The 22,500-nt window shown below is 46.2% G+C and overlaps 3 protein-coding genes across 14 annotated transcripts in view; all 3 read right to left on the bottom strand.

The window, feature by feature from the left end:
* LOC310809670 (tripartite motif-containing protein 16-like) overlaps positions 1-3,727 on the bottom strand; it is a 3,847-nt gene extending 120 nt beyond the window's left edge. The window contains exons 1-6 of the mRNA XM_083677054.1: positions 3,116-3,727; positions 2,514-2,609; positions 2,093-2,326; positions 1,814-1,973; positions 1,497-1,556; positions 1-1,334 (exon numbers count right to left, since the gene is read on the bottom strand). The exon at positions 1-1,334 is cut by the window's left edge and continues 120 nt beyond it. Coding sequence (XP_083533180.1) covers positions 802-1,334; positions 1,497-1,556; positions 1,814-1,973; positions 2,093-2,326; positions 2,514-2,609; positions 3,116-3,691 — 1,659 coding nt within the window. The 5' untranslated portion in view covers positions 3,692-3,727 and the 3' untranslated portion in view covers positions 1-801. The remainder of the gene's footprint in view (positions 1,335-1,496; positions 1,557-1,813; positions 1,974-2,092; positions 2,327-2,513; positions 2,610-3,115) is intronic.
* A 642-nt stretch (positions 3,728-4,369) lies between these two features.
* smarce1 (SWI/SNF related BAF chromatin remodeling complex subunit E1) lies at positions 4,370-14,341 on the bottom strand. Of its 12 annotated transcripts, none has more exons than XM_083677055.1 (11): positions 14,219-14,341; positions 13,156-13,208; positions 12,666-12,709; positions 11,412-11,516; positions 9,873-9,965; positions 9,231-9,362; positions 8,262-8,439; positions 7,733-7,905; positions 7,211-7,312; positions 6,447-6,809; positions 4,370-6,167 (listed from the first exon to the last, which is right to left on the bottom strand). In XM_083677055.1, the coding sequence occupies exons 2-11, from the start codon at positions 13,160-13,162 to the stop codon at positions 5,799-5,801; spliced, it is 1,566 nt and encodes a 521-aa protein (XP_083533181.1). In that variant the 5' UTR covers positions 13,163-13,208; positions 14,219-14,341; the 3' UTR covers positions 4,370-5,798. The 12 variants fall into 12 exon arrangements, with proteins under 12 accessions (XP_083533181.1, XP_083533190.1, XP_083533185.1 ...); XM_083677064.1 differs by having other exon boundaries at positions 6,447-6,753; XM_083677059.1 differs by having other exon boundaries at positions 8,268-8,439.
* A 3,461-nt stretch (positions 14,342-17,802) lies between these two features.
* Positions 17,803-22,500, bottom strand: part of LOC310809676 (carbonic anhydrase-related protein 10-like) — a gene marked incomplete at its 3' end in the record, with an annotated part of 25,681 nt that continues 20,983 nt past the window's right edge. The window contains exons 4-9 of the mRNA XM_083677073.1: positions 21,822-22,007; positions 20,571-20,666; positions 20,206-20,278; positions 19,712-19,866; positions 18,584-18,758; positions 17,803-17,825 (exon numbers count right to left, since the gene is read on the bottom strand). Coding sequence (XP_083533199.1) covers positions 17,803-17,825; positions 18,584-18,758; positions 19,712-19,866; positions 20,206-20,278; positions 20,571-20,666; positions 21,822-22,007 — 708 coding nt within the window. The remainder of the gene's footprint in view (positions 17,826-18,583; positions 18,759-19,711; positions 19,867-20,205; positions 20,279-20,570; positions 20,667-21,821; positions 22,008-22,500) is intronic.

Raw genomic sequence — 22,500 nt, 5'->3', positions numbered from 1 at the left:
ACATAGTTGTGTCCCTCTGAGCTGACACCTTGGTGATCCTACCATAGGGAGCAAAGACCCAGAGTGTGGTTCATACCAGCACAGAAACACATTCATAACCTGTGATCACTACAGAAGGGACATTTACATGTGGACTGACAGGGAGAAATCTACCATGGGAACCCTATGATAGCATGGAGATTTTATATGGGAAGCAATAATCAATATTAATTAATCTTTCTACAGCATGAACTATAAACAGCATTTAAGTATCAGAAAAGGCTTCTGCCATGATAGATGTCCAACAGAATAGTTGGAATCAATGCTAATATTGGAACCAAGGCACCAATCTAAGCATAAATTATTTCTGGAACAGAGCATGTTATATTGAATGTGTACATTAAGATTTATGACATTATGGATAAACCTCATGAAGAGAATACTCAGTAATAAAGAGTGAGGCCAGGTTGAGGTGTGATACTGAAAGCTATGTCCTTATTGGCTGCTGCTGCTGAATGTTGTCTCCAGAGGTCAAATCTGAGGATCCTCTGAACATCAATGATCTCATATTCTGGACTTTACAGAGAGAGCTCAATCTTTTTTTTAAACTTGACTTTTAAAACAACTGCATGACATCACAATGTACAGTATGTTCCAAATGTACTGTGTGTTCCAAATATGGGCAATGATGTCGACTCAATGAACCTAAACAGTAGAGCCAATCCTCTGAGATTCATAGAAGGGGAGAAGAGTGATAAAACTCTAAAGACCAAATCACAGAGAAAGATGTTTCTACAGAATAGTAGGCTCTAACAGAGACCTCTACTCCAGCTGAAACAGCTCAGCACTTCCGTTACCCTGAGAACAACTAAGCCGCAACCCAGGATGGAGGGGCTGAGTGAATGTGGTCTGGACTCTGTGGAGGAGGGTCATTGTGTCAGAGGAGACGCTGTAGAAAGACAGAGTACCTGCCTTGTGATCCAGGTACACTCCTACTCTGGAAGACGGAGAGCCTGATACTTCATTAGTAACATTATTGTGATAGAAACTATAACCATGACTATAGCAATCTAACCTCCAGGACTTGTTATTGCATCCAAATTTACTGGCATAACCTGTCCCTGCTCTGCTGATGTCTTTATATGAGACTGCTGCAGCAACACAATAACCACTCCACTCAACCTCCCAGTAACAGCGTCCAGACAGACCCTCTCTACACAGCACCTGAAAGTTGTCAGTGAATCTCTCTGGATGTTCAACATATGCTTGTCCCGCACATGTCACCTTTCTGTTCTCCTTAGACAGAGAGAGACAGCTGTTTGCTGTGTTTGGGTCCAGTGTGAGCTGACAGGAATCTGGGAGAAGAGCAGAGAAGAGACCAAATCAGAGAAATAAGTGGAGTCAGATATCTAGCCTGTCTTTGATTAATCTCTCCCTCTCCTAGAGCTCTCTAGTTCTATCAATGTTTGTAGAGTATCAGTGGAGACTGTTAACTGCTTCAGGATAAAGAGACTCACATCTTAAGAACTGGGCTCTGGTCTTGGGCTCTGGTGGCAGTAAAACATCCACTTCCTCAACTACAGACACACAAACACATTCACAGAGAGAGAGAGAGAAAGAGAACATTCACATCATATCATATTACACATACATGTACTGCAGGGGAGGCTGGTGGAGGTAGAAATCGGAGGTATCAAACACATACCATTCCTCATTCCGTTCCACGCATTACAATGAGCCCATCCTCCACTGCTGTACTGTATACAAAGTGATGATTAGGACCTTGTTCTAAAGTTGCCTATATAAAGGGACTAGACATAGAGTCTTCGCTCACTTGTAGTTGAGATCTTAGGCCACTCCCCCTTAAGGACGTCCTCTAATTTGTCTTTCAGCTTAGACACAGCCTCAGTCACATCTCCAAAGTACTGAAGAGGATAGATAGTGATGCTGGGTAAGTCTGAAGATACACTGGGACTGGAGAGAGAGACATAACTCTGGAGAGAGAGAGAGAGAGAGAGAGGGGGGGGGGAGGGGGGGGGAGCGAGAGAGGATAAATGAATAACTGAACAGGAAGCTCCTTTCAGTATTCCAGATGGAGGGTTAGTGTAGTTACCTGGAGGAAATGGATATGATCCTCTGTGTGTGAAAGCTGCCCCAGCTCAGTGTCTCTCCTCCTCAGCTCAGCTATCTCCTGCTCCAGTTGCTTCAGGAGTCCTTCAACCTGACTCACTGCTGCCTCCTGCTGGGCTTTCATCAGCTCCTTCACCTCAGAGCGCCTTCTCTCAATGGAGCGGATCAGCTCAGTAAAGATCCTCTCACAGTCCTCCACTGCTGCCTGTGCAGAGCGCTGTTAGGATACACACACACACACACACACACACACACACACACACACACACACACACACACACACACACACACACACACACACAGTGGGATTGGATAAATAAAGGTTAAATAAATTAAAAATAATTGGAGAGTGGCTGACTGGAGGAGAGCAGTGAAATGGTGTGTCTCCTCGGGTCAATACTCACTGTGAGAGACTCCACAGCCTGTTGGATCTCCTTCAGTTCCTTCTCTCTCTTCTGGACTCTCTGCTGGACTTTCTGCTGACTCATCCCCAGCTGCCTCTGTGGACAAATAGTGCTTCTGTGATATAAATGCCAGATTGCTAATATATATATATTGATATGAGAAAAATGAAACTGATATCGATACCGACTTTCCATATTGGTGCACATCACCAATACAATTGCAGATGTAGTTTGAAATTTAAAAAAAACGTAACATTAATTTCACTTTTGTGATGAATACTAATTTAATACTATCATGGAATTTGTAATTCACATGGAATACATTAAATACATTAAGGGAATGTTTTACTTTATTTCTTTTTTTTTGAGGACATTATATATTTCTGTTATAATCTGCTAAACTTAGTTAGGTTCTTGGGCTCTATATATCCTTAAAGATTGCAGTAAAATGTCTCTGATCATAAAATCCTTTCAATCATTAACTCACTTTAGTCTCAGAGACACAGACATGGACTTTCAGCTTGGCAGACAGCTGCCAGTGGGAAGACCCAGTCAGTTCTCCCTTTATCAGAGAGTCACCAATGAGTAGCTCTGGTTCTTACCTGTTTCTCAGTAAATTCTGCTGCAGCTGAGACTGTATCATGGCCTTTATGTTCATCCATTGTACACAGATAACAGATACACTGCTGATCTGTACGGCAGAAAACCTCCAGCAGTTTGTCGTGACAAGAGCAGATCTTCTCCTGCAATTGTGTGGAGGCTTTGACCAGCTTGTGCTTCTTAAAGGCAGGAGATTCATAGTGAGGCTGGAGGTGAGTCTCACAGTAAGAGGCCAGACACACCAGACAGGACTTGAAGGCTTTCTGCTTTCTCCCAATACAGAAATCACATGCCACATCTTCAGGTCCAGCTTCACAGTGAGCAGGAGAAGCAGCTTGGAGTCCTGTCTTCTTCAGTTTCTCCACTAATTCAGCCAACATTTTGTTTTTCCTCAGAACAGGCCTCGGGTTAAAGCTTTCCTGGCACACGGGGCAGTTGTAGGCCCCCTTCTGATCATCCTGATCCCAGCAGCCCTTAATACAGCCCATACAGTAGCTGTGTCCACAGGGAATAGCCACCGGATCCTTCAGTAGATCCAGACAGATCGAACAACTGAAGGAGTCCATGCTCTCTGCCATTTTGCTGCACACACTACCAGACGGAGCAGCAGAGTATCAGTGATAAGTTTCGTTTCTCTAGAAGTGTTTATGCTTTGAGGGTGGGAACATTTCCTGGTTTGTGGCTGTAGCTGTAGTGGGAGTGGTGTATTCTGGTGGAGTTGTAGGGCTCCCCCTGGTGTTGGACAGAGGCCAGGAACAGAGTTAATGTTCTACTGTATACTAATTCAACTTCCCTCTGCAGCCACCAGGGTTCCCCTAGTGATCCCCACTGGATACAACTATATATTTACTTCCTCAAAGATCGTGGTAATGTGAGATGGAGTTGAATTACCAGTTGTACAAGTTTCCATCTACCTCCTATGTTAGCTTACCACAGAGTAGAGCAAGAGCAGTTGGTCAGCGCAGCTAAGGGATGCCTCTCTGTACTCCGTACCGCACGCTGGGTCTGCAAACCGAAGTTGAATTTGCGATTTGGGTAAAACGTGGTTATGGTTCGGTTACGGTCAGGGTTTTCAGGCCCAGCGTGTCCCCTTAGTCGCTCCTAAATAAATGCAGTGGTCCAGCTTCCGTTCATATAGTCTGGAAGACCATTGCACTTTCTCCTACAATGGTGATTGACATATTAGGCAGCATCCATTCCACACATGGTCGCACTGAACTAACGAAACATTCGAAATAAGCCACACTGATCATAAAGACAGAAATTGTTTTTTATTTGGGCAGAGAAGTTTTTGACAGTACAAAAAAAGATTCAACGCAGAGGCATTCTAAAATCATTCAAATTCAAGTAAAAACAGTCGTTTGAATGTGTGAGGTTACATTTGAGGGTTACAACCATTGCTCTGGTGGTGTGGAACTGGGGTTTATACAGCTGTCTTCAACAGCTTACTAACAACAGTAATTATACCTTCTATTACACACAACTAAACATTTGCTTTCATAGTTTATGTTGTCTATAATATGTGATAATTCAGCGGCTGGTCATGGCATTGGAATTCTGAAATCAATCAATTTATCAATAAATCAATTGATGACCAACAGTCCTCGGCCTACAGGAACGCTATCTAACAGTTTACAAAAAAAGGAGGCAACAAAAATAGCATGTAAAAATAAAACAAAAATAACAAATAAGAGGGCAACAGTGGGCATAGAATACATCAGGTACTAGAATGATGCCCGGCTACGGCTCTGGCTGGTATTCAACTCCTGGTCCCTGGGGGTGCATGGATTTGTCCCAACCCAGCCCTAACACACCTGGTTCAACAGAACAGACCCCCATTTAGACCCAGGCTAGACCCTAATTTACACTACAGAGCCAAACCGAGCTGTACTGGGTTAGGCATCCACCTAACCACCTCGTTGCTGAAGCTGGAAAGGACAATATGAAAGAAAAATATCAGAGCCAGCCACACTATGGTTCAGGTCGGCCCTGTACTGTGTAAAGCCCCTAGATGGATTTTGTGGGTGTGTGTTAGTGCTGCGCTAGAACAAACATGCTCCAAGGAGCCAGTGTTCTGTTCAGAAACAACCCCTTGGCTGCATTTAGATGTGAAAAGGGTTGAACAGGTATAAACAAAATGGTAGAATCTCAACCTAGCCCTCTGATAGGCTCGTTGGAATTCCCACCATCTAGGTTACATCTATACAATCCTTTTAAATCGACCCAGGTGCCCAAGTAAGGCCCAGCAGCTGGGGAGAGTTGTTTATGGACAACAGTCGAGGCAAAAATCAATTCATAAATCAAAGATGTGTGTTTGATAGCATTCCACACATTACAATGAGCCCGTCCTCTGATTTCTACCTCCACCACCAGCCTCCATTGGTGTATGCAGTGTGGTGAAAATGAACTCACAAAGTTGCAGATAGAAATGTAGCTTCTAGAACGGACATGACTCCCTTCGTCTACATAACAGGCAACACATGTTCTACACAGCACATTTCGATCGGAACGTTCTGGAACGTTCCACCCTTCTGTATAAGGGCCCAGGGGTGAAGACTATTGTCCCGTTCGATTAACACTGTTAAAATGCATCCCTTCCCTGAGGGAAACCGCTGATCTGATGTGACTGGACTGGTCAAAGCAGGCCTCGCACTGCGTCGCTTCCACCAATCGAGTCATGTCAGATCAGATCAGATCTTCAAGGAAAGGAGAGAGGAAGAGAGGAAGGAAGGAAGGAAGCACTTCTAGAGTATTGGAACGGGGCCCATAGATGCTATCTGAGGTGTTATTGAGGTTGGCTGGGGGGTCGTGGTTCCTCTGGGGGGGTGGGGGTGGGGGTGGTGGTGGGCTCAGGGGCGGGGGCCGGGGTGTCAGCCCCGGTGGGGGGGCCGGTGGTGGTGCTGCTCTCAGAGGGGGCGGTGCTGTCGTTGGTGCCCTCGTCCGTGGCGCTCTCGGCGGGCTCCGATTGGCTCTGCTTCTCCCCAGGGGTGGGGGTCGGCGTGCCTTCCTCTGCTTCTGATTGGGCCTCGGCTGCCTCCGGGGGCGGAGCCTCGTCTGAGGGCAGGGGAACAGAGTGTGTCAGTAAAGGGGTGTGAGAGAGAGAGGGGGATTATTCTCTCGGTATTAAATAGGTATTAGACCCAAAAATTGGGGCTCTAGTTTAAAGATCAGCAATTACTGCTCAAAATGTGTTGTTTTGTCTTCACTAAAACACGACTGGGATACGGAGCACACTAAGGATCACCAAACAGAGGCTATTGGTTAGGAAGTGTAGTGGAGACCACACAAAGTTGATGGGCGTTTGTGTGTGACTGTGTGTGTGAGCCAACCAACCTGTCTCCATGGGTGTAGGCTTCTCCTCCTCCTCCTTGGTCTCCGTGGTGGCATTGGCGTTAGTGTTAGCCGTAGCGTTAGCAGGGTTCTGCTCAGGGCTGGGCTGCGATGCCGCGTTGGCGCTAGCCCCCGTAGCGTTAGCCTCGGCCGCAGTAGCCTGCTGCTGCTCCTGGGCCTGGGCGGCCTTCTCCGCCTGCTCCGCGGCCTCTCTCTCCCTCTCCTCGGCCCGCCGCCGCGCCGCCTCTTCCGCTGCCGCCATCTCCGCTGCCAGCTTCTCCATGTCCACCTCCACCTTCTGGCTACACAGCTGGGGACAGAACACAACAGGTCTAACTTCTCCACCTCCACCTTCTGGCTACACAGCTGGGGACAGGGAGAGATGAAGGGGGATATAGAACTATTGCTTTTAACGTTTAAACGTCTATGGCTGTAATACTTATTACGTATTATTCTCTCTCTAAACAGAGACAATACACAACAGATCTAACTAACACAGCTGGGAAACAGGTAGACAGACACGCTATGTAACTACAGACACACAGCTGGGAACACGGTAGGGACACACCACATAACTACAGACGCACAGCTGGGGACAAGGTAGGGACACACCACGTAACTACAGACACACAGCTGGGGACAGAGTGTCACATCTAATGTCTTGACTGTACAGCGGAGGACACCGACACCAACAACAACAACAACAACAACAACAACTACAGGGGGTGTAGTGAGTGACAAGACGGTAACGAAGGACATCTCCGTACCCGTTTGAGTTCGCTGTTGAAGGAGTCCGTGGTCTCCAGGAACCGCCTCTTCTTGTCCTGGTGACGATCCTCTATCTGCAGCAGCTCTGCCTCCAGCTTCCTCTGTAAACAACAACAATAACAACAACAACAGGTGAGGAACGCCTGGACACTGGTGCTGCAATCTTAGGGTTCGGGTCATCGATTGAGCTGTTCGATCCTCGGTGTGATGGTGTATACCCTTGTACGTGTGTGTGCGTATTAGTGTGTGTGTGTGTGTACATTAGTGTAAGTGTGTGTGCATTAGTGTGTGTACATTAGTGTATGTACATTAGTGTATGTGTGTGAGTGTACACATTAGTGTGTGTGTGTGTGTACATTAGAGTGTGTGTGTGTGTGTGTGTGTGTGTACATTAGTGTGTGTACATTAGTGTGTGTGTGTATGTATATTAGTGTGTGGGTGAGTGTACACATTAGTGTATGTGTGTACATTAGTGTGTGTGTACATTAGTGTGTGTACACATTAGTGTGTGTGTTCCGTACCTGGTGCACCATGAGAGACTGGACCTGGCGTTTGAGGACCTGCATGCGGGCCGTGGTGACGACAGAGCGGACGTCTGGGACCACGATCTCGCTGAGGATGTCGCTGATGAGGCGGTGGTTCCTCTGGAAACGAGCGGCGGCCGTGTGCTTCATGGAGAACCCGTCATCATAGTCTACAGGAAGAGGAGGACCGTTAAAGGGGCGGCCATCTTGGAACTTACAAAATACCAAATCAATATCAAATATTTTAATCGTTTTACATATATGTATATGCATGTGTTCTTCTCTGTAAAAGCCACAAAAGTCAATAAAAATAATAATTATTATATTATTTTATATAATATTATATACAAATTATTATTACATTACAATACAGTTTTTCATCAATTCTAATTGTATTTTAATATTACTATTCCTGATAGCGAACATCGCCTCCAGGCTACATGTCCATGCAATTCTCAGCCGCCACTGAGCTGCCACAGCTGCTACAGTCTCAGTAAAAAGACATGGTATCCACTGTTGTCTTTACATTTACCATCTGGGTCTTCGGCCGGCTGGATGCTCATGTAGGGTTCCCCCTTCTCCGCCCGCGTCTGCCTCTGCCGGCTCTCCTCCTCCAGGGCCGCCTCGGCCCGGTTCTTAGCATTCACGTAGGCCAGGTAGGCCGGCGAGTTGTGGTAGGCCTTCAGAGAGTCGTTGTATTCGATCTAGAACAGGATAGGGGAGGGAGGGAGGGAGGGAGGGAAAGGTCGTGTGTGTTAGGCCGGGTGTGTCAACAACAACAACAGTAGACAACAACACCACCACCACCGTCTGGGTGGCGACAACACCACCACCGTCTGTGTGGCAACAACACCACCACCGTCTGGGTGGCAGCAACAACAACACCACCACCGTCTGGGTGGCAGCAACAACAATTAACCTCGTAGCCCCTAACAGCGTTCTCCTCAGGATGTTTGGACGAGGTGGCGCCGGGTTGCAATGACCGAAACCCGGCTTGCGTTCATTCATGTCAAAACGCAGCTAAAAATGTAGCTAAAACGCTGGATTAACCAAGGAACGTAACAAACGCTTCCACTTTCACCGACAACGCCATTCGATATAAGATTACAGTAACTATTCCAAGAAGAATTGTCTTGCGCTCTTTACCAAAAAAAAGACAGTACAAGACTATCTTTACCAGTTTAATTTGCTCTGAAATGTTATACGTAGTGGCGGAGCAAAGGTGACAAGGTAGCGCAGCGGCCTTCTTCCGTTCTTTAGGGGAGAATCCTGCGCCCTCAGCACTTCTGTAGACCCGAGAGGATCTGTAGGTCACATGGCAAACGTTCAACCTAGTCCGAGAAAGCAAAACCGGTCTCGAGACATCGTCCCCCGACGAAACCGACACGGCATTATAAAAGCCGGCTGCGGCCGCATCTGCGAACGCCTCAGCGACACGACATCATCACCACCACAAACCAACAGCGAGGCTCCTTCTCTGACGCCATCGCCTCACCTTCTCCGCCTCGTACTCGTTCAGGTAGTCCTGCTTCTCCTCGTCCGTCAGGTCCCTCCACATCCCCCCGATGATCTTCCCTATCTCCCAAAGCTTCAGGTCAGGGTTGGAGGCTTTCACCTGGTCCCACACCTGGAGCGCGCACGCACACACACACACACACACACACACACACACGGTCAACACAGAGGAGCCACAGCTGGCTGGGAGTCTAATGTCATTATGAGAAAGAAGACTAGGGGCTACAGAGGGGTGAAAGAGGGTTAAGATCGGGAGAGATAAGGAAGAGTTGAAGATTAGGGGAGAAACGCACAGCAGATCACACAAACACATAGGGTTCAATCACACACAACACAGAAGACGACAACAACAACAACAACGACGACGGGAGAAGGTGGGTTCCGATGGTGGTGTCAACTCTGCTGTCTCCAACCTCCGGCCCTCCGTCAGGAGGGAGGAATCGGAACATACCACTTGGGGTCATCGACGAGAGAGAGGGGGGGGAGAGAGAGGAGGGGGGGTCACTTTCCTGCCGTCCCGGCCCAGACAGCAGGCCAGGAGGCTAGGTAGGTAGGTGGTGGGTACCCCCCTGGGTGGGTTCCCCCTGTACAAGCAGTAAAAGCAGACACCGGGGTGTCTTACCTTCCTGCTTACCTTCCGGCTGTACCGCATGTAGGGCATCAGCGGCTTATCTGGCGGTTTGGGCGGCTTGGGGACGGTGATCCCTGTGGAATTCTGGGTGAGAGAGAGATAGGCAAATAGACGGAGGGGGGTGGAGAGAGGGGGGAGAGGGAGAGAGAAAACAGTGGAGAGGTCAAAGGAGGAATATGGTTATTGGAGATAACATCAGCCATATAATAAAGGTGAGTCACATGACTGGTGTAAAACTGAAATCTGACTGGATAAAGCAAGGTCTGCCACACACACACACACGATCAAATGTTTGGATCAAATACTTGTTATTCACCAATATAGATCATAGGTGTGTGTGTGTGTGCAATACAGACAAAACAATCACAACAACATGTACTATGAAGTAGGGGGGAGGGGGGTTCAACTGAAAATGACAATGGTGTGGTTCGGTCTGCTGTAGGGGCTGGGGAAGGAGCAGCTACACAGGTGACCCGTTTGGACATGGCACACCTTTCCTGATTGAGCTAACACACAAAACGTTGGCCGTTGAAATCAATGTACCGTGCCGAGACTACAAGGCTAAGCTTAACCATCGCTGCTGCTACTACTACTACTACTACTACAGCTACAGGTAAACAAATGCTGGCGTCAGGTTTCGGCTGCTCTGTGCCGAGACGCCAACCAGTACCATGCCTAAGTCGCAAGCCTGGGATGGTCCGCCCGGGCATGGTGCTGATGGGTCACTGCCCGGCATGGCTGCTGGCAGGGCGGGGAAGAGGAGTGGGGAAGTGGTAGAGACAGGCAGCCATGAACTACTGTCCCGGACTGGGAGCAGGAGGAAGGGGGCGCTCGCTTGTGAGTCCACAAACAGTAGTCTGGGTTTTGTAGTCATTCAGAATCAAGCCGGAACGCTAGCCAATCAAACACGAGGACAGGAGATGGGCGTGTTGGACAGGGGGGTGGGGGAGGGGTTGTGCACCGACTAACGAGGGGCGGGAAACTGAGCATCACTCGGGTCTGGTAGTCTAACCACCTGTCACTCAGAAAGCTATCCTTCCCTGCCTGTTACTATTAATAATCTGCCAAATGGCTTCTCCAATTGACTTGCACACCAAAATGATTCGGAATTAAGAGTAACATGAATGGTGTTTAGCCAAAATGTCCCCCTCTGTCCCAGTTTTCCTGGGTCTACTTCTGGGAATACTGTCCCCATGTATCCTGGTCTGCTTCTACTAAGTTCTGGGAATAGGAATAGGCTCCGCGTCCCTCCTCCAGGCTGTAGACAGCAGCAGGGGAGGCTGGCGGAGGGAGAAACCGGAGGACGGGCCTCATTGTAATACATGGCACGGAATGAGGAATCGGGCCAACACTAGTTACGCCTAGCGCTCTATTGTGGAACGTTTGATACCATTCCACATTCTATTCCAACGCGACCATTCCGTATTCCGTCCCGTGCATCACAATGAGGGCAGTCCTCCGGTGTTCTCCCTCCACTGGCCTCCACGAGGCTGCTGCTAGGCAACCCTGGTCGGTTGCCGTGGGTCCTACCATTACCCTGCTGTTGCCGCCGGCATTCCCTCCCAGTCTGTAGTTGTTATAGGCCAGATGGCTGTACGGGTTGTACCCCACAAACCCAGGGGTGCTGGGCACTTGCTGATGGAAGACAAATGGAGACAAAATACGAATGAGAAATGACACAAACAAGAAGGAGGGAGGAGGACAAATAAATAAAAATGAAGATTTTGTTCGTTTGTCTGTTTTTTTTTGCCGTTTCGTTTGGTTATGATTTTTATAGTCATGCATGCAATGCAAAAGGAGGCAGTACATCTTCCAAAAAGCAGCAAACGATGGTATTTTTGACAGTGGGGTGGTTTCCCCAGACACAGATTAAGCCTAGACTCAAATCACACATTCAACGGGAAAATGTCTATTGAGGATGCTTTTGTAGTCTGTGACTCAGCTTAATCTGTGTCCAGGAAACCAACCTTTATGTTATTGGAGAAGTGTAACAGAAAAGGAGGGATGGTGAGGAGAGGAGGTAAGAGCTGGTCACTCAACAGAACACTCAGAGGACCGAGAGGAGCAACGTTCCAGAATGTTCAGATAAAAATGTACCGTTTAGAACCAACATCACTCTTTGAGCTAGTTTCCCAAATAAAGATTGAGCCTAGTCTTGGACTAAAAAACAAACACACATTTGATCGAGATTCTCCACTGAAAGTACTTTCTAATTTAAGAGTAAGCTTACTTTGTGTTTGGGGAAACTGCCCGCATCATCATCATCATCATTAAAATAGTGTCATCTCTGTAGAATACATTTCAATCTAAAACTTTGTGAACGTTGCATCCTCCAGAATGGGTCTAAGTCCCTTTATGGAGTAGCATTTCATGGCTAACTGAGAAGCTCTGTCGCCGATGACTCTGATGGAGGGAGGATGGTGTGTGTCTTGAGAGCCACATGTTGCAAACACACTCCCAGTCAGAGAGTGTATTTCAACATGACAAGAGGGATGCTTGAGCTGATAATGAAACAAGCATACATAGGCTCACCCTTCGCTACTAGCTACCTAGGCTAACGTCGTTACTAGTGATATGTTATGGCTAGTAGTGGGTGGGATAGCTTAGCATAGCTAATTGCTCAAGGCTAAGCGCTACCTAACAGGCCCACAGAAGTCTTCAGCGGCCAATGGAATATGAGCAAAGTTGTTTAGAGTCTCTGGAAGTTCCAGGAAGTACCCAACCACCTCCCTGACACTAGGAGAAAAAGAAGGACAGCTATTGGACGGTGTGTTGGATACTTACTGTTGTGGGGGCGGGGGTAGGGGGAGGGGCATAGGATGGTCTTTCTGTGTAAAAGAAAAATTGGACACATTAATAGCGGCACAAAATGATAGCGGGTGAATTAAGACTGTATTAGACTAGGCAACGTTTCCACTAAGCATATGTCTAAATCTAACCTTTGCAATAAAGGTGCATTTCTACAATTACTGTGCATTCTATATGGGCTCCCATGATGCAATGTATTTCGGTGGAGGCTGGTGCAGGTAGAAAAACAGAGGACGGGCTCATTGTAATGCATGGAATGGAATAATCCATGCATTACAATGGGCACACCATTCCTCATCCCATTCCATGCATTACAATGAGCCCGTCCTCCGTTTTCACTGATGTTTTGAAGGTGCTCAAAAACTAAACTAACTTAAAAAGTCCCTCCACGTCCCATTTGACCAGTGAATCCAAGAGTGACCCAGCTTTAACCCTAAAACATTGGATGTCTGAAAAGTCTACTTACTAGACATCTTGTTTGAGGGGTTGTGGAGTTCAAGCTTCTTCCGTCATTGATCTCTGTAACACAAAACAGACACGTAGTGAGCATGTTGTTATGCGCAGCCTAACCAGAGACAACTTGACGGTGACATTCGCAGTAGTACATTAATGGATGCTTTCATCCAGGTTCATCAACATTCACAAGCATTTGTTTAAGCCAGTTGTTAGGTCTTTTTACATCTAAATGTCAGAGCTCAGTAACCAAGACGAAACATTGACATTTTTGAAGGTGGTGAGATTGGCCAATCAATTATGACAAAAACACATAGCTTCTCAATGTGTCGTGGATGAAAATGTAGACATCATATTGCATTCAAGTTCCGTTTATTTGTCATTACATTGAATACAATGTAACGAAATGCCTTGGGCAGAGCAGCTCCCAACATCCACAACAACAACAATAGAATGTAATACAGATACTAACACAATATTTACAACAATTTACATCAGCAAGCCATCACAAAACTATAAGTTGTACCGGTCAAGATATCACTTGACTTGAGACGGTTAAGACAGTTTCTAGGCAGTTTCCCAGCAATGCACACAGCCCCAAGTCACTTTTAGCGTTGTCGTTGATGTTTTCTTGCTGCACAAAGGCCCTAGCTTGCTTCATTACCACGGCCTAAGACATGCCAACTAGCTTACGAAACTGCTAACGTTAACATCTGAAGTCGCATGAATAGCGGTTAATTTCAGGTTGCAAACAAATTACCTTACTATCTAACAAGCTAACACACCAGTATTGAGGTTGATCTTTTGAATTCGAGCCTACATCTCTACTTTCAGACACATTAGTTAGTTAAATAGCTCTGGTTAGCTAGCGGTAAAGCTAACTAACTGTTTAGCTACCAAGCTAATTGAAATCGGTTCATTGCATCCGCTTTGTGGGGCTATATGACAGCATATCTGCTAGTTTGACCAACAGTAAGGGGAGCACAATAACCTTCATTTATTGGCAAAGTGTAGTAAACAGCCTCTAAACATGTACAACGTTTACAAAAGCGAAAAAAAGAGGAAAGCGCCCTCACCCTGATTCTGAACTCGGCTCCTTTGTTCCCCCGACGCGCTATCTGGTGCTTCGTTGGTGGTGGTAGGTGTCAATGGATTGAAATCCGGTTGTGTTAGAGCATACCGCCACCTACCGTTTCAGGGCGGAACGATACGATTAATCCTAATCCTAGTCATGTACGATACCACTAGATGGCAGCAGGTCCTCTTCACTTAATTTATGAAAGCCTAAAAAATGCTGAATGGATGCCTTTCTTGGTCGGTCTTACTCCTGAACATAGATCTAGCATTAAAGTATCGCCCAAACATAACACTCTGGTAAGCGCAAAACTGATTTCAGTGACAACACATACACACACACACACACACACACACACAAAGTCGCCACTCAACTACACAAGCAGCAGGACATCCCTACTCATTAGACCTTAGATGTCCCCTGAGTTTAAGGCGTGTATATAAAGTGCACCACTTAGTCAATTCCAGCACCAGTGGTTCACTCGCCTCAGCTGCTTCCTGGCTAAACTGAGGATGTAGATGTGTGGGAGTGTAGTGAAGTCCCCAGTGCCTCCATGATGCAGGAAGTGACCTGGATATACAGTATTAGCCAGTCTCTCCCCCTCCGCTTCCCAGGATAGCTAATAGAGTGCATCCCACTGACATCCATGCATCCCCAGGAAGGAGAAGGGAGAAGCCTTGCCCAGTCGAGACAACGATGTCATACGTCAGGACAGATGCAAAACCAGACATGTGATGTTCAGTATGTGTTGCCCACGTATGTGTGTGTGTATGTATGTATGTGAGTGAGTGAGTGAGTGAGTGAGTGAGTGAGTGAGTGAGTGAGTGTGTGTGACAATTTGTGAGTGAGTGTGTGTGTGTGTGTGTGTCCTAGAGTGTCCTGCCTCTTGAGTCTGTGATTCTGTCCTTTTCCTACTGATTATACTATCTCTCTCTCTCTCTCTCTCTCTCTCTCTCTCTCTCACTTTGTTCTTTATAGAACTGCCCCAAATTCTATGAAGCAGACATCAGCAATGAGACAGTTTCTTTTTTTCTTATGAGTCTAGGCCAGCAGCAGCAACTTTCTCTCTCTCTCTTTCTACCTCCACCACAGAGTGTTTAATCTCTGTTCAGTCACAAATAAGCAATCATGGAACCAATCATCCAACAAATCAAACACCAGCCTTTTGCTTTGAATAGACTCAATGTGCTCACTTGTAGATCAAAACCAGGGTGCAGGTAGAAATCGGAGGACGGGCTCATTGTAATGCACAGAACGGAATGAGGAATGGTATCAAACACATTACCGTTCCTCATTCCGTTCCATGCTTTACAATGAGCCCCGTCCTCCGATTTCTACCTCCACCAGCCTCTCCTGGTCTACATCATCAGACCAAAATCACCTGAAAGTTTCAGTATAGTTTTAGGATGCAGTACAAACAATCACCCTCAAATGTACTGGCAGTGCAGATACTGTATGTGTTGTCTATCATTAGTTCTAACAAAGCTTTTGAATGAGGAAATCCCATTGGACACAATACCTTATTATCACCATCATCATCATCTTCTTCATCATCATCATCATCATCATTTAGTTCATATTGTTTGTATTGTTTAGAATGTTTAGCATTGTTCTGGTTGTGAAGCACTTCATGACATTTGTCGATGTAAAAAGTGCTGTACAAATACATTTGATTGATTGATTGATCATCATCTTCATCATCATCATCATCATCATCATCATCTGTGTGTGTACATATCAGTGGTTGAGATGTTCATATGCTCATTGGGGAGAGGTACGAGATCCTAGACCAAGCGTCTTAACCTGACCTACATGTGTATTTAAAGAAGAGGGAACGATACCTCTGCCACCAGGAACACCATGGTAACCACCTCCACCAATCACCCGCTCCCGGACCGGCATGGGAATATTGAAGATCATGAATATTAATTTATTGGAGGACCTAGAGTTCGTATACAGTAAAGCAGGTTGCTAGGCAACGCTAGCTGACTGACTGTAGCTGTAGTCAGGGCGACAGCAGCAGCAGATGATAGTGCGTCCTATGAATACATATCAGATGGCTCTCCGGGAGAACACAGGAAGTTCTATAGTCTTATCTGCAGGCAGAGTTCGGCAACACGTGTAAGTCCTTGTGTTGGGTTGATTTAAAAACGAAGAGATAGTTCAGCATTAATTTGCCCTCTTTAATCAGAAAGAGAATGCCCAGGAGAGTGTGTGTGCGTTTGCCCACAGACATACACGCGTATGCATATGCGTATACACACACACGCACACGCACTCGCACACGCGCACGCACACACAGACACTCACATACATACACACACACACACACACACACACACACACACACACACACACACACACACACACACACAGACACACACACACTCCCCTTAACGTCATACACAGCTTTGAATCCAAAATGAGAATAAATAATTGATTAGGAATGCTTTGTGAGTGACTGCCTAAAATAATTTGTAGACAAATCACATCCTCCCCATGCTCCATTCAGCGTTAAACAGCTGCACAACTCTTAAATAGTTACAGTCCAACACGCAAGCCTTATGTAAAGTGTTCTTTTGTCTTCGATAACTTTCTCAAACATTGAAACAAACACAGTGAACGAACATTGTAAACAACTTAACCGATAAAAGGCAAAAGGCCGAGGATGGCTAGAAAAGTGTTGTGGCAGATATAAAACACAACATTGTCTCATGTGAAATACTCTTGTGTCTTTAAGTGTAGCATCAATACTCTTTTTTTGTGTGTGTGTTAGTAATGAGGTTATCTACAAGGCGAAACGTTCACCACAAAAACAGAGCACCCTCCTATAACTTGTCGATTACGGAATTCTGTTGGTATGAAAGCAAGTTATGACTGGTAAGATCTGCAGCAGGGGAGGCTGGTGGAGGCAGAAATCGGAGCACGTGCTGTTCGATACCATTCCTCATTACGTTACCTGCATTACAACGAGCACGTCCTCCGATTTCTGCCTCCACCAGCCTCCCCTGATTGAATTTCATGAGAACAGCCTCCCCTCATCTGCAGTCACTGTGACAGCATTTTGGTTGTGTCATTTCAAGGGTTGTTGGTCCGTTGGGATCTTTGGAGGCTGAGGAAGTGAATGTGACGATGACGTCACTGAAGATATCTCTCAGATTGTCTCCGGTGCAGAGGTCCATAAACGACAAACAGAGACAGAGAGATTATCCAGTCTGGTGGAATTCTCCTCCAAAGACCACTTCAATAAACTCGGAAAGAAGCATTTCATCTGTCCTGTATAGGCTTGTAAAAGTCACAAAATGTCAGTCTCTCATTGATTTAATTTGTTATCTAAAAGTCACATTTCTCATCAATCTATGTCTTATTGCAATTCTTTATCGAGAAATGTATTTAAAAAATAAGGTATGAAAGCAGTCTCTCTGCCGATATTTGCAGTCCTTGCACACTGAAACACGCTATTGGAGATTGTGAAGCGGGGAGTACATATGTAGTCCCATACTTCTTCTGTAGGGTTGTTGTTGTTGTTGTTGTTGCTGTTGTTGTTGTTGTTGTTGTTGTTGTTGTACCGTATGTTCATCTCTACTACTTCAGAAGCCATTGGTTTACTGCAGAGAGAATAGAGAGTTGCCATGGTTAGGAAAGAACCGAGTGTGTTTGTGTGTGTGTGTGTGTTTTTGTATGTGTGTGTGTTTCTATATGTGAGTGTGTGTGTGTGTGTGTGTGTGTGTGTGTGTGTATGTGTGTGTGTGAGAGATACACAAAGGAAATACTAAAAACCTACACAGAAGCTGTTCATTTTGAACTATGCTCTCCCTATAGATATCCTCTCTGAGTTGGAGAAGATGGAGCCAACATATATTGGATTCAGGGGAGGCTGGTGGGAGGACAGGCTCACTGTAATGGATGGAACGGAATGAGGAATGGTGTCAAACACATATGTTTGATGCCATTCTCATTCCATTTCATGCATTACAATGAGCCCATCCTCCGATTTCTACCTCCACCAGCCTCCCCAGATTGGATTTCATGAGAACAGAAACAGGTTATGCAACACTGTTTACTTCGACCTTGCAAAAAAACTCCCAGGGCTTTATTAAATCCAAACTGGTATCCTTCCTTTTAATGATGCTAGAATGTAAGTTTGGCTTCATTGAATGAACAAAACAATGTCCTTGGCACACAGTTATTTTGGCTTACCCAAGAGAATATTAAATATTTATTTGGACTTGATAGGACTCGTGCACACACACACACGCGAATGCGCACACGCACGCGCACGCGCACGCACACACAACATACATACATACATACATACATACATACACACACACACCCATATCCACCCCCCCCCCCCCGGTCTTGCCTCGGTACTGGGGCCTGAGGGCTCGGTTGTTGGGGCAGTCGTGTCCCTGTTTGCTGAAGTTGATGTTGGTGCGTATGCAGCGCTGCAGGAGGTTCTGGGTGGGCCGGGTGTTGTCACTCATACTCAGGAATATCTTATAGGGCTCGTTCTGACTGAGTAGGCGCAGGGAATGCATCTGGGAGGGAGGGGGGGGGGGACATGGGGCGGAGGGGAGAGAGAGAGGGAGGTGAGAGAGAGAGAGGGAGAGAGAGAGAGAGAGAAAGAGGGAGGGAGAGATGGGCATAGAGGGAGTACCAGGGATAAGAAGAAAGAGAACGTTTTTGCGTTCTTTCATTTTCATCAAAGAGGGCATTTCATTTTAAACACGACAACATACCTTGCTAAGCCTGTATTGCCTCATGTGAGTGACATAGTAGTTTAATCTGGTAGTGGATGAGTACTTACTAGTGGTAGTGGATGAGTAGTTACTGGTGGTAGTGGATGAGTAGTTACTAGTGGTAGTGGATGAGTAGTTACTAGTGGTGGTGGATGAGTAGTTACTAGTGGTAGTGGATGAGTAGTTACTAGTGGTGGTGGATGAGTAGTTACTAGTGGTAGTGGATGAGTAGTTACTAGTGGTGGTGGATGAGTAGTTACTAGTGGTAGTGGATGAGTAGTTACTAGTGGTAGTGGATGAGTAGTTACTAGTGGTGGTGGATGAGTAGTTACTAGTGGTAGTGGATGAGTAGTTACTAGTGGTGGTGGATGAGTAGTTACTAGTGGTAGTGGATGAGTAGTTACTAGTGGTGGTGGATGAGTAGTTACTAGTGGTAGTGGATGAGTAGTTACTAGTGGTAGTTGGTAGTGGATGAGTAGTGGTAATGGATGAGTATTTACTCGTGGTAGTGGATGAGTAGTTACTAGTGGTAGTTGGTAGTGGATGGACATTGAAGACATCATTTTAAACCGGTTTCCACCCCCTTGTAGCTACTTAATGAATTGGTCTCAACGAGGTTACTGGAAGCTATAGCACCAAGCCATTCACATCATCAGACAGTAGTGACTGCACCTGCATCTGTATAATGTTGACGGGCTTGTTCATGTAGTAGTTAAGTCTATGAGAATGGCTGGTTAGTCCCAGAGTTATACCTGCATCTGTGTGATGTAGACAGGCTTGTTCAGGAGGATCCAGGTGACGGTCTCGAAGCAGGGAGGGATGGTCATGGAGCCCTCGTAGGTGATGAAGCGGGTGGTCTCTGGGTACAGGTCTGCTATGTTCAGACCCATCAGGAGAAAGGCATCATCTGGAGATGGATGGATACACACACACACACACACACACACACACACACACACACACACACACACACACACACACACACACACACACACACACACACACACACACACACACACACGCCATCAGAGAGGTGTGATGGAGGTGGTTCGGTAACACCTGGTGATGACCCAGGCTTTAGCTCAACAGGCTACAACACAACACAATCTTGTTGCATGTAGATGATCAGAGTTTGTGTGTGTGTGTGTGTGTGTGTGTGTGTGTGGTGTGTGTGTACATGTGTGTTTGTGGTGTGTGAGCGTGAGATTGAGGGTGTGTGTGTGTGTGTGTGGGGGGTTATACTTACGTTTGTATGTTATTCTTGTAATAGTGCCTCTATTTAGCATGCGGTTCAGGAACAGATTTGTGGACTCGGACAGCTGAGAGAGGAGAGAGAGAGGGACATCAAATATTCATCACACACATGCTCGCTCGCACGCACGCACGCACACACACACAGACACACACACACACACAGAACACCCTGCATTCCAATTCTCCACCCTTTTCCCTGTAGTATGCACTTGTGTACTCCCTTAGATTAATTTAAAAGCATAGGAAGATTGTAAGAACCCATGGTAACACCATCGATCCCACACTTCTAAATCCATGTAGGAGGGAAAAGGGTGGATACTGGGATACATGCCAGCGCTGTTCATCTCCACCACTAACCTTGATAAAGATGGACACTATGGCTATTCCATTGGGACTCTTGGCTGCCTCACTGTAGTTGGCATATAACTCCTGGTTGTAGTGGATAAGCTGAACCTAAAGGAGAGGGGGGGGGGGGGAAGGAGAGAGATGGGGAAGACAGAGAGAGAGAAAAGGAGAGAGAGAGAGAGAGAGAAGGATAGAGATGGGGGAGACAGAGAGAGAGAGAGAGAGAAAAGGAGAAAGAAGAGAGACAGAGAGAAGGAGAGAGATGGGGGAGACAGAGAGAGAGAAAAGGAGAGAGAGAGAGAGAGAGAGAGAAGGATAGAGATGGGGAAGACAGAGAGAGAGAGAGAGAGAAAAGGAGAAAGAGAGACAGAGAGAAGGAGAGAGATAGGGGAGACAGAGAGAGAGAGAGAGAGAGAGAGAGAGAGAGATGGGGGAGACAGAGAGAGAGAGAGAGAGAGAGAGAGATGGAGAGAGAGAGAGAAAGAGAGAGAGAGAGAAAATAAGTAATTTAAAACTGTCTAACTCTCCGTTTAAGGCTTGATAAGCGTACTACTCCTTGTCATTCAAACAGCGCCTCCCTCCACGGAAATTAAAGACATTCATTCAACATAATGAAGTTGTCTGTCAAGCCTGGAGTTGCGTTCTTAAGATGCAAATGACTGTTGCTCTCCAACCCTGCCACGTCCAACAGATGAGCAGAACACTGTATCATCATTCATTGTCTTAATGAAGTTACTGTATCGTCATTATTCACTGTCTTAATGAAGTTATCTTCCACACAAACAAGTCTTGGTGGGGTAGTGTAAGATGGGCATCACTCGATGAGTTACTGCATAGTATACCGTGTTGGGGAATAGTTCCAATACATGTAGCTCAACTATTAGTTTAACTACATTTGGCTGTAGTTTGGTGGTGGTTAAACTGCATTTAAATCTTTGTGGTGTTTTGAATAGGTGACTAATGTTTGATATGTAGCAGTGTAGTGAGCTACATTTCCCCGCCCCAAAAAACAAAAAAGTAAATAAGAATTTAACTATTCTCTCCCCGCCATAAGGTATCACAGATGGTTATGGTCCAGTGGAGGTAATACGCAGGGTTCGATCCTGGGACGCTCTCGCATGGGTGACACAAACCTAAACCACTATACCAAGAGGACATCCTCGTTACCTTCGGCTATATCTGGGCTTAGAAGTGACAGGCTAGGACTACCTCATCGCGAGAGATTGAGCGATTCTGAACCGCCTCCGCTACACCGGTCCTCACCTCGGCGGGGAAGGCCTGTCCGTTGAGCATGTGTTCGGAGCCCTGTTCGTCCTCGCTGCCGAAGTGCAGACGTACCTCCTCCAGGCGGTAGCTATAGGCCAGCGGACCCCCAGAGATGTTCACCATGTGGGTCTTGTCTGGCTGCAGGGACACATGACGCCCCGTGTTGTACATGGTACCTCCCATCTTTACATAGAAGAGAAAGAGAGGGCTCAACCAAGTCAGATACAGATAGGGGGGCTTTTGAGCATGGTCTTGATGTGATGTTGATTGATCTTCAATCAGGTGTGTTGGGGTTGGGCTGGAACAAAATCCTGCAGACCTTGTAGGTCCCCAGGACTAGGACGGAAGAGTACAGTGTTAGATAGAAATCGGAGGACAGGCTCATTGTAATGCATGGAATGGAATGAGGAATGGTATCAAGCATGGATTGGAATTCCGTTCCATGTATTACAATGAGCCTGTCCTCCAGTCATTATAACATCATTATTACACTCATCTCCCCACAACTTCTCTTCTCACAGTGATCTGTGGTAAAATATCCAAATTCTTCCTATGCTCCACAGACATATAACTGATAAATACCCTTTCTACACTCCTTAGTTAGGCTACAAACCAGATAACTAATCTTCTGGTCATTACTGGTCATGACTACTGTATGATTCACACATACGAGATG

The sequence above is a fragment of the Argentina silus genome (assembly GCF_951799395.1).
Source record: "Argentina silus genome assembly, chromosome: 9".
NCBI classification, from domain to species: Eukaryota; Metazoa; Chordata; class Actinopteri; order Argentiniformes; family Argentinidae; genus Argentina; species Argentina silus.
Note: the sequence above shows the minus strand (reverse complement) of the source record. Positions and strands in the feature narration are given on the sequence as shown.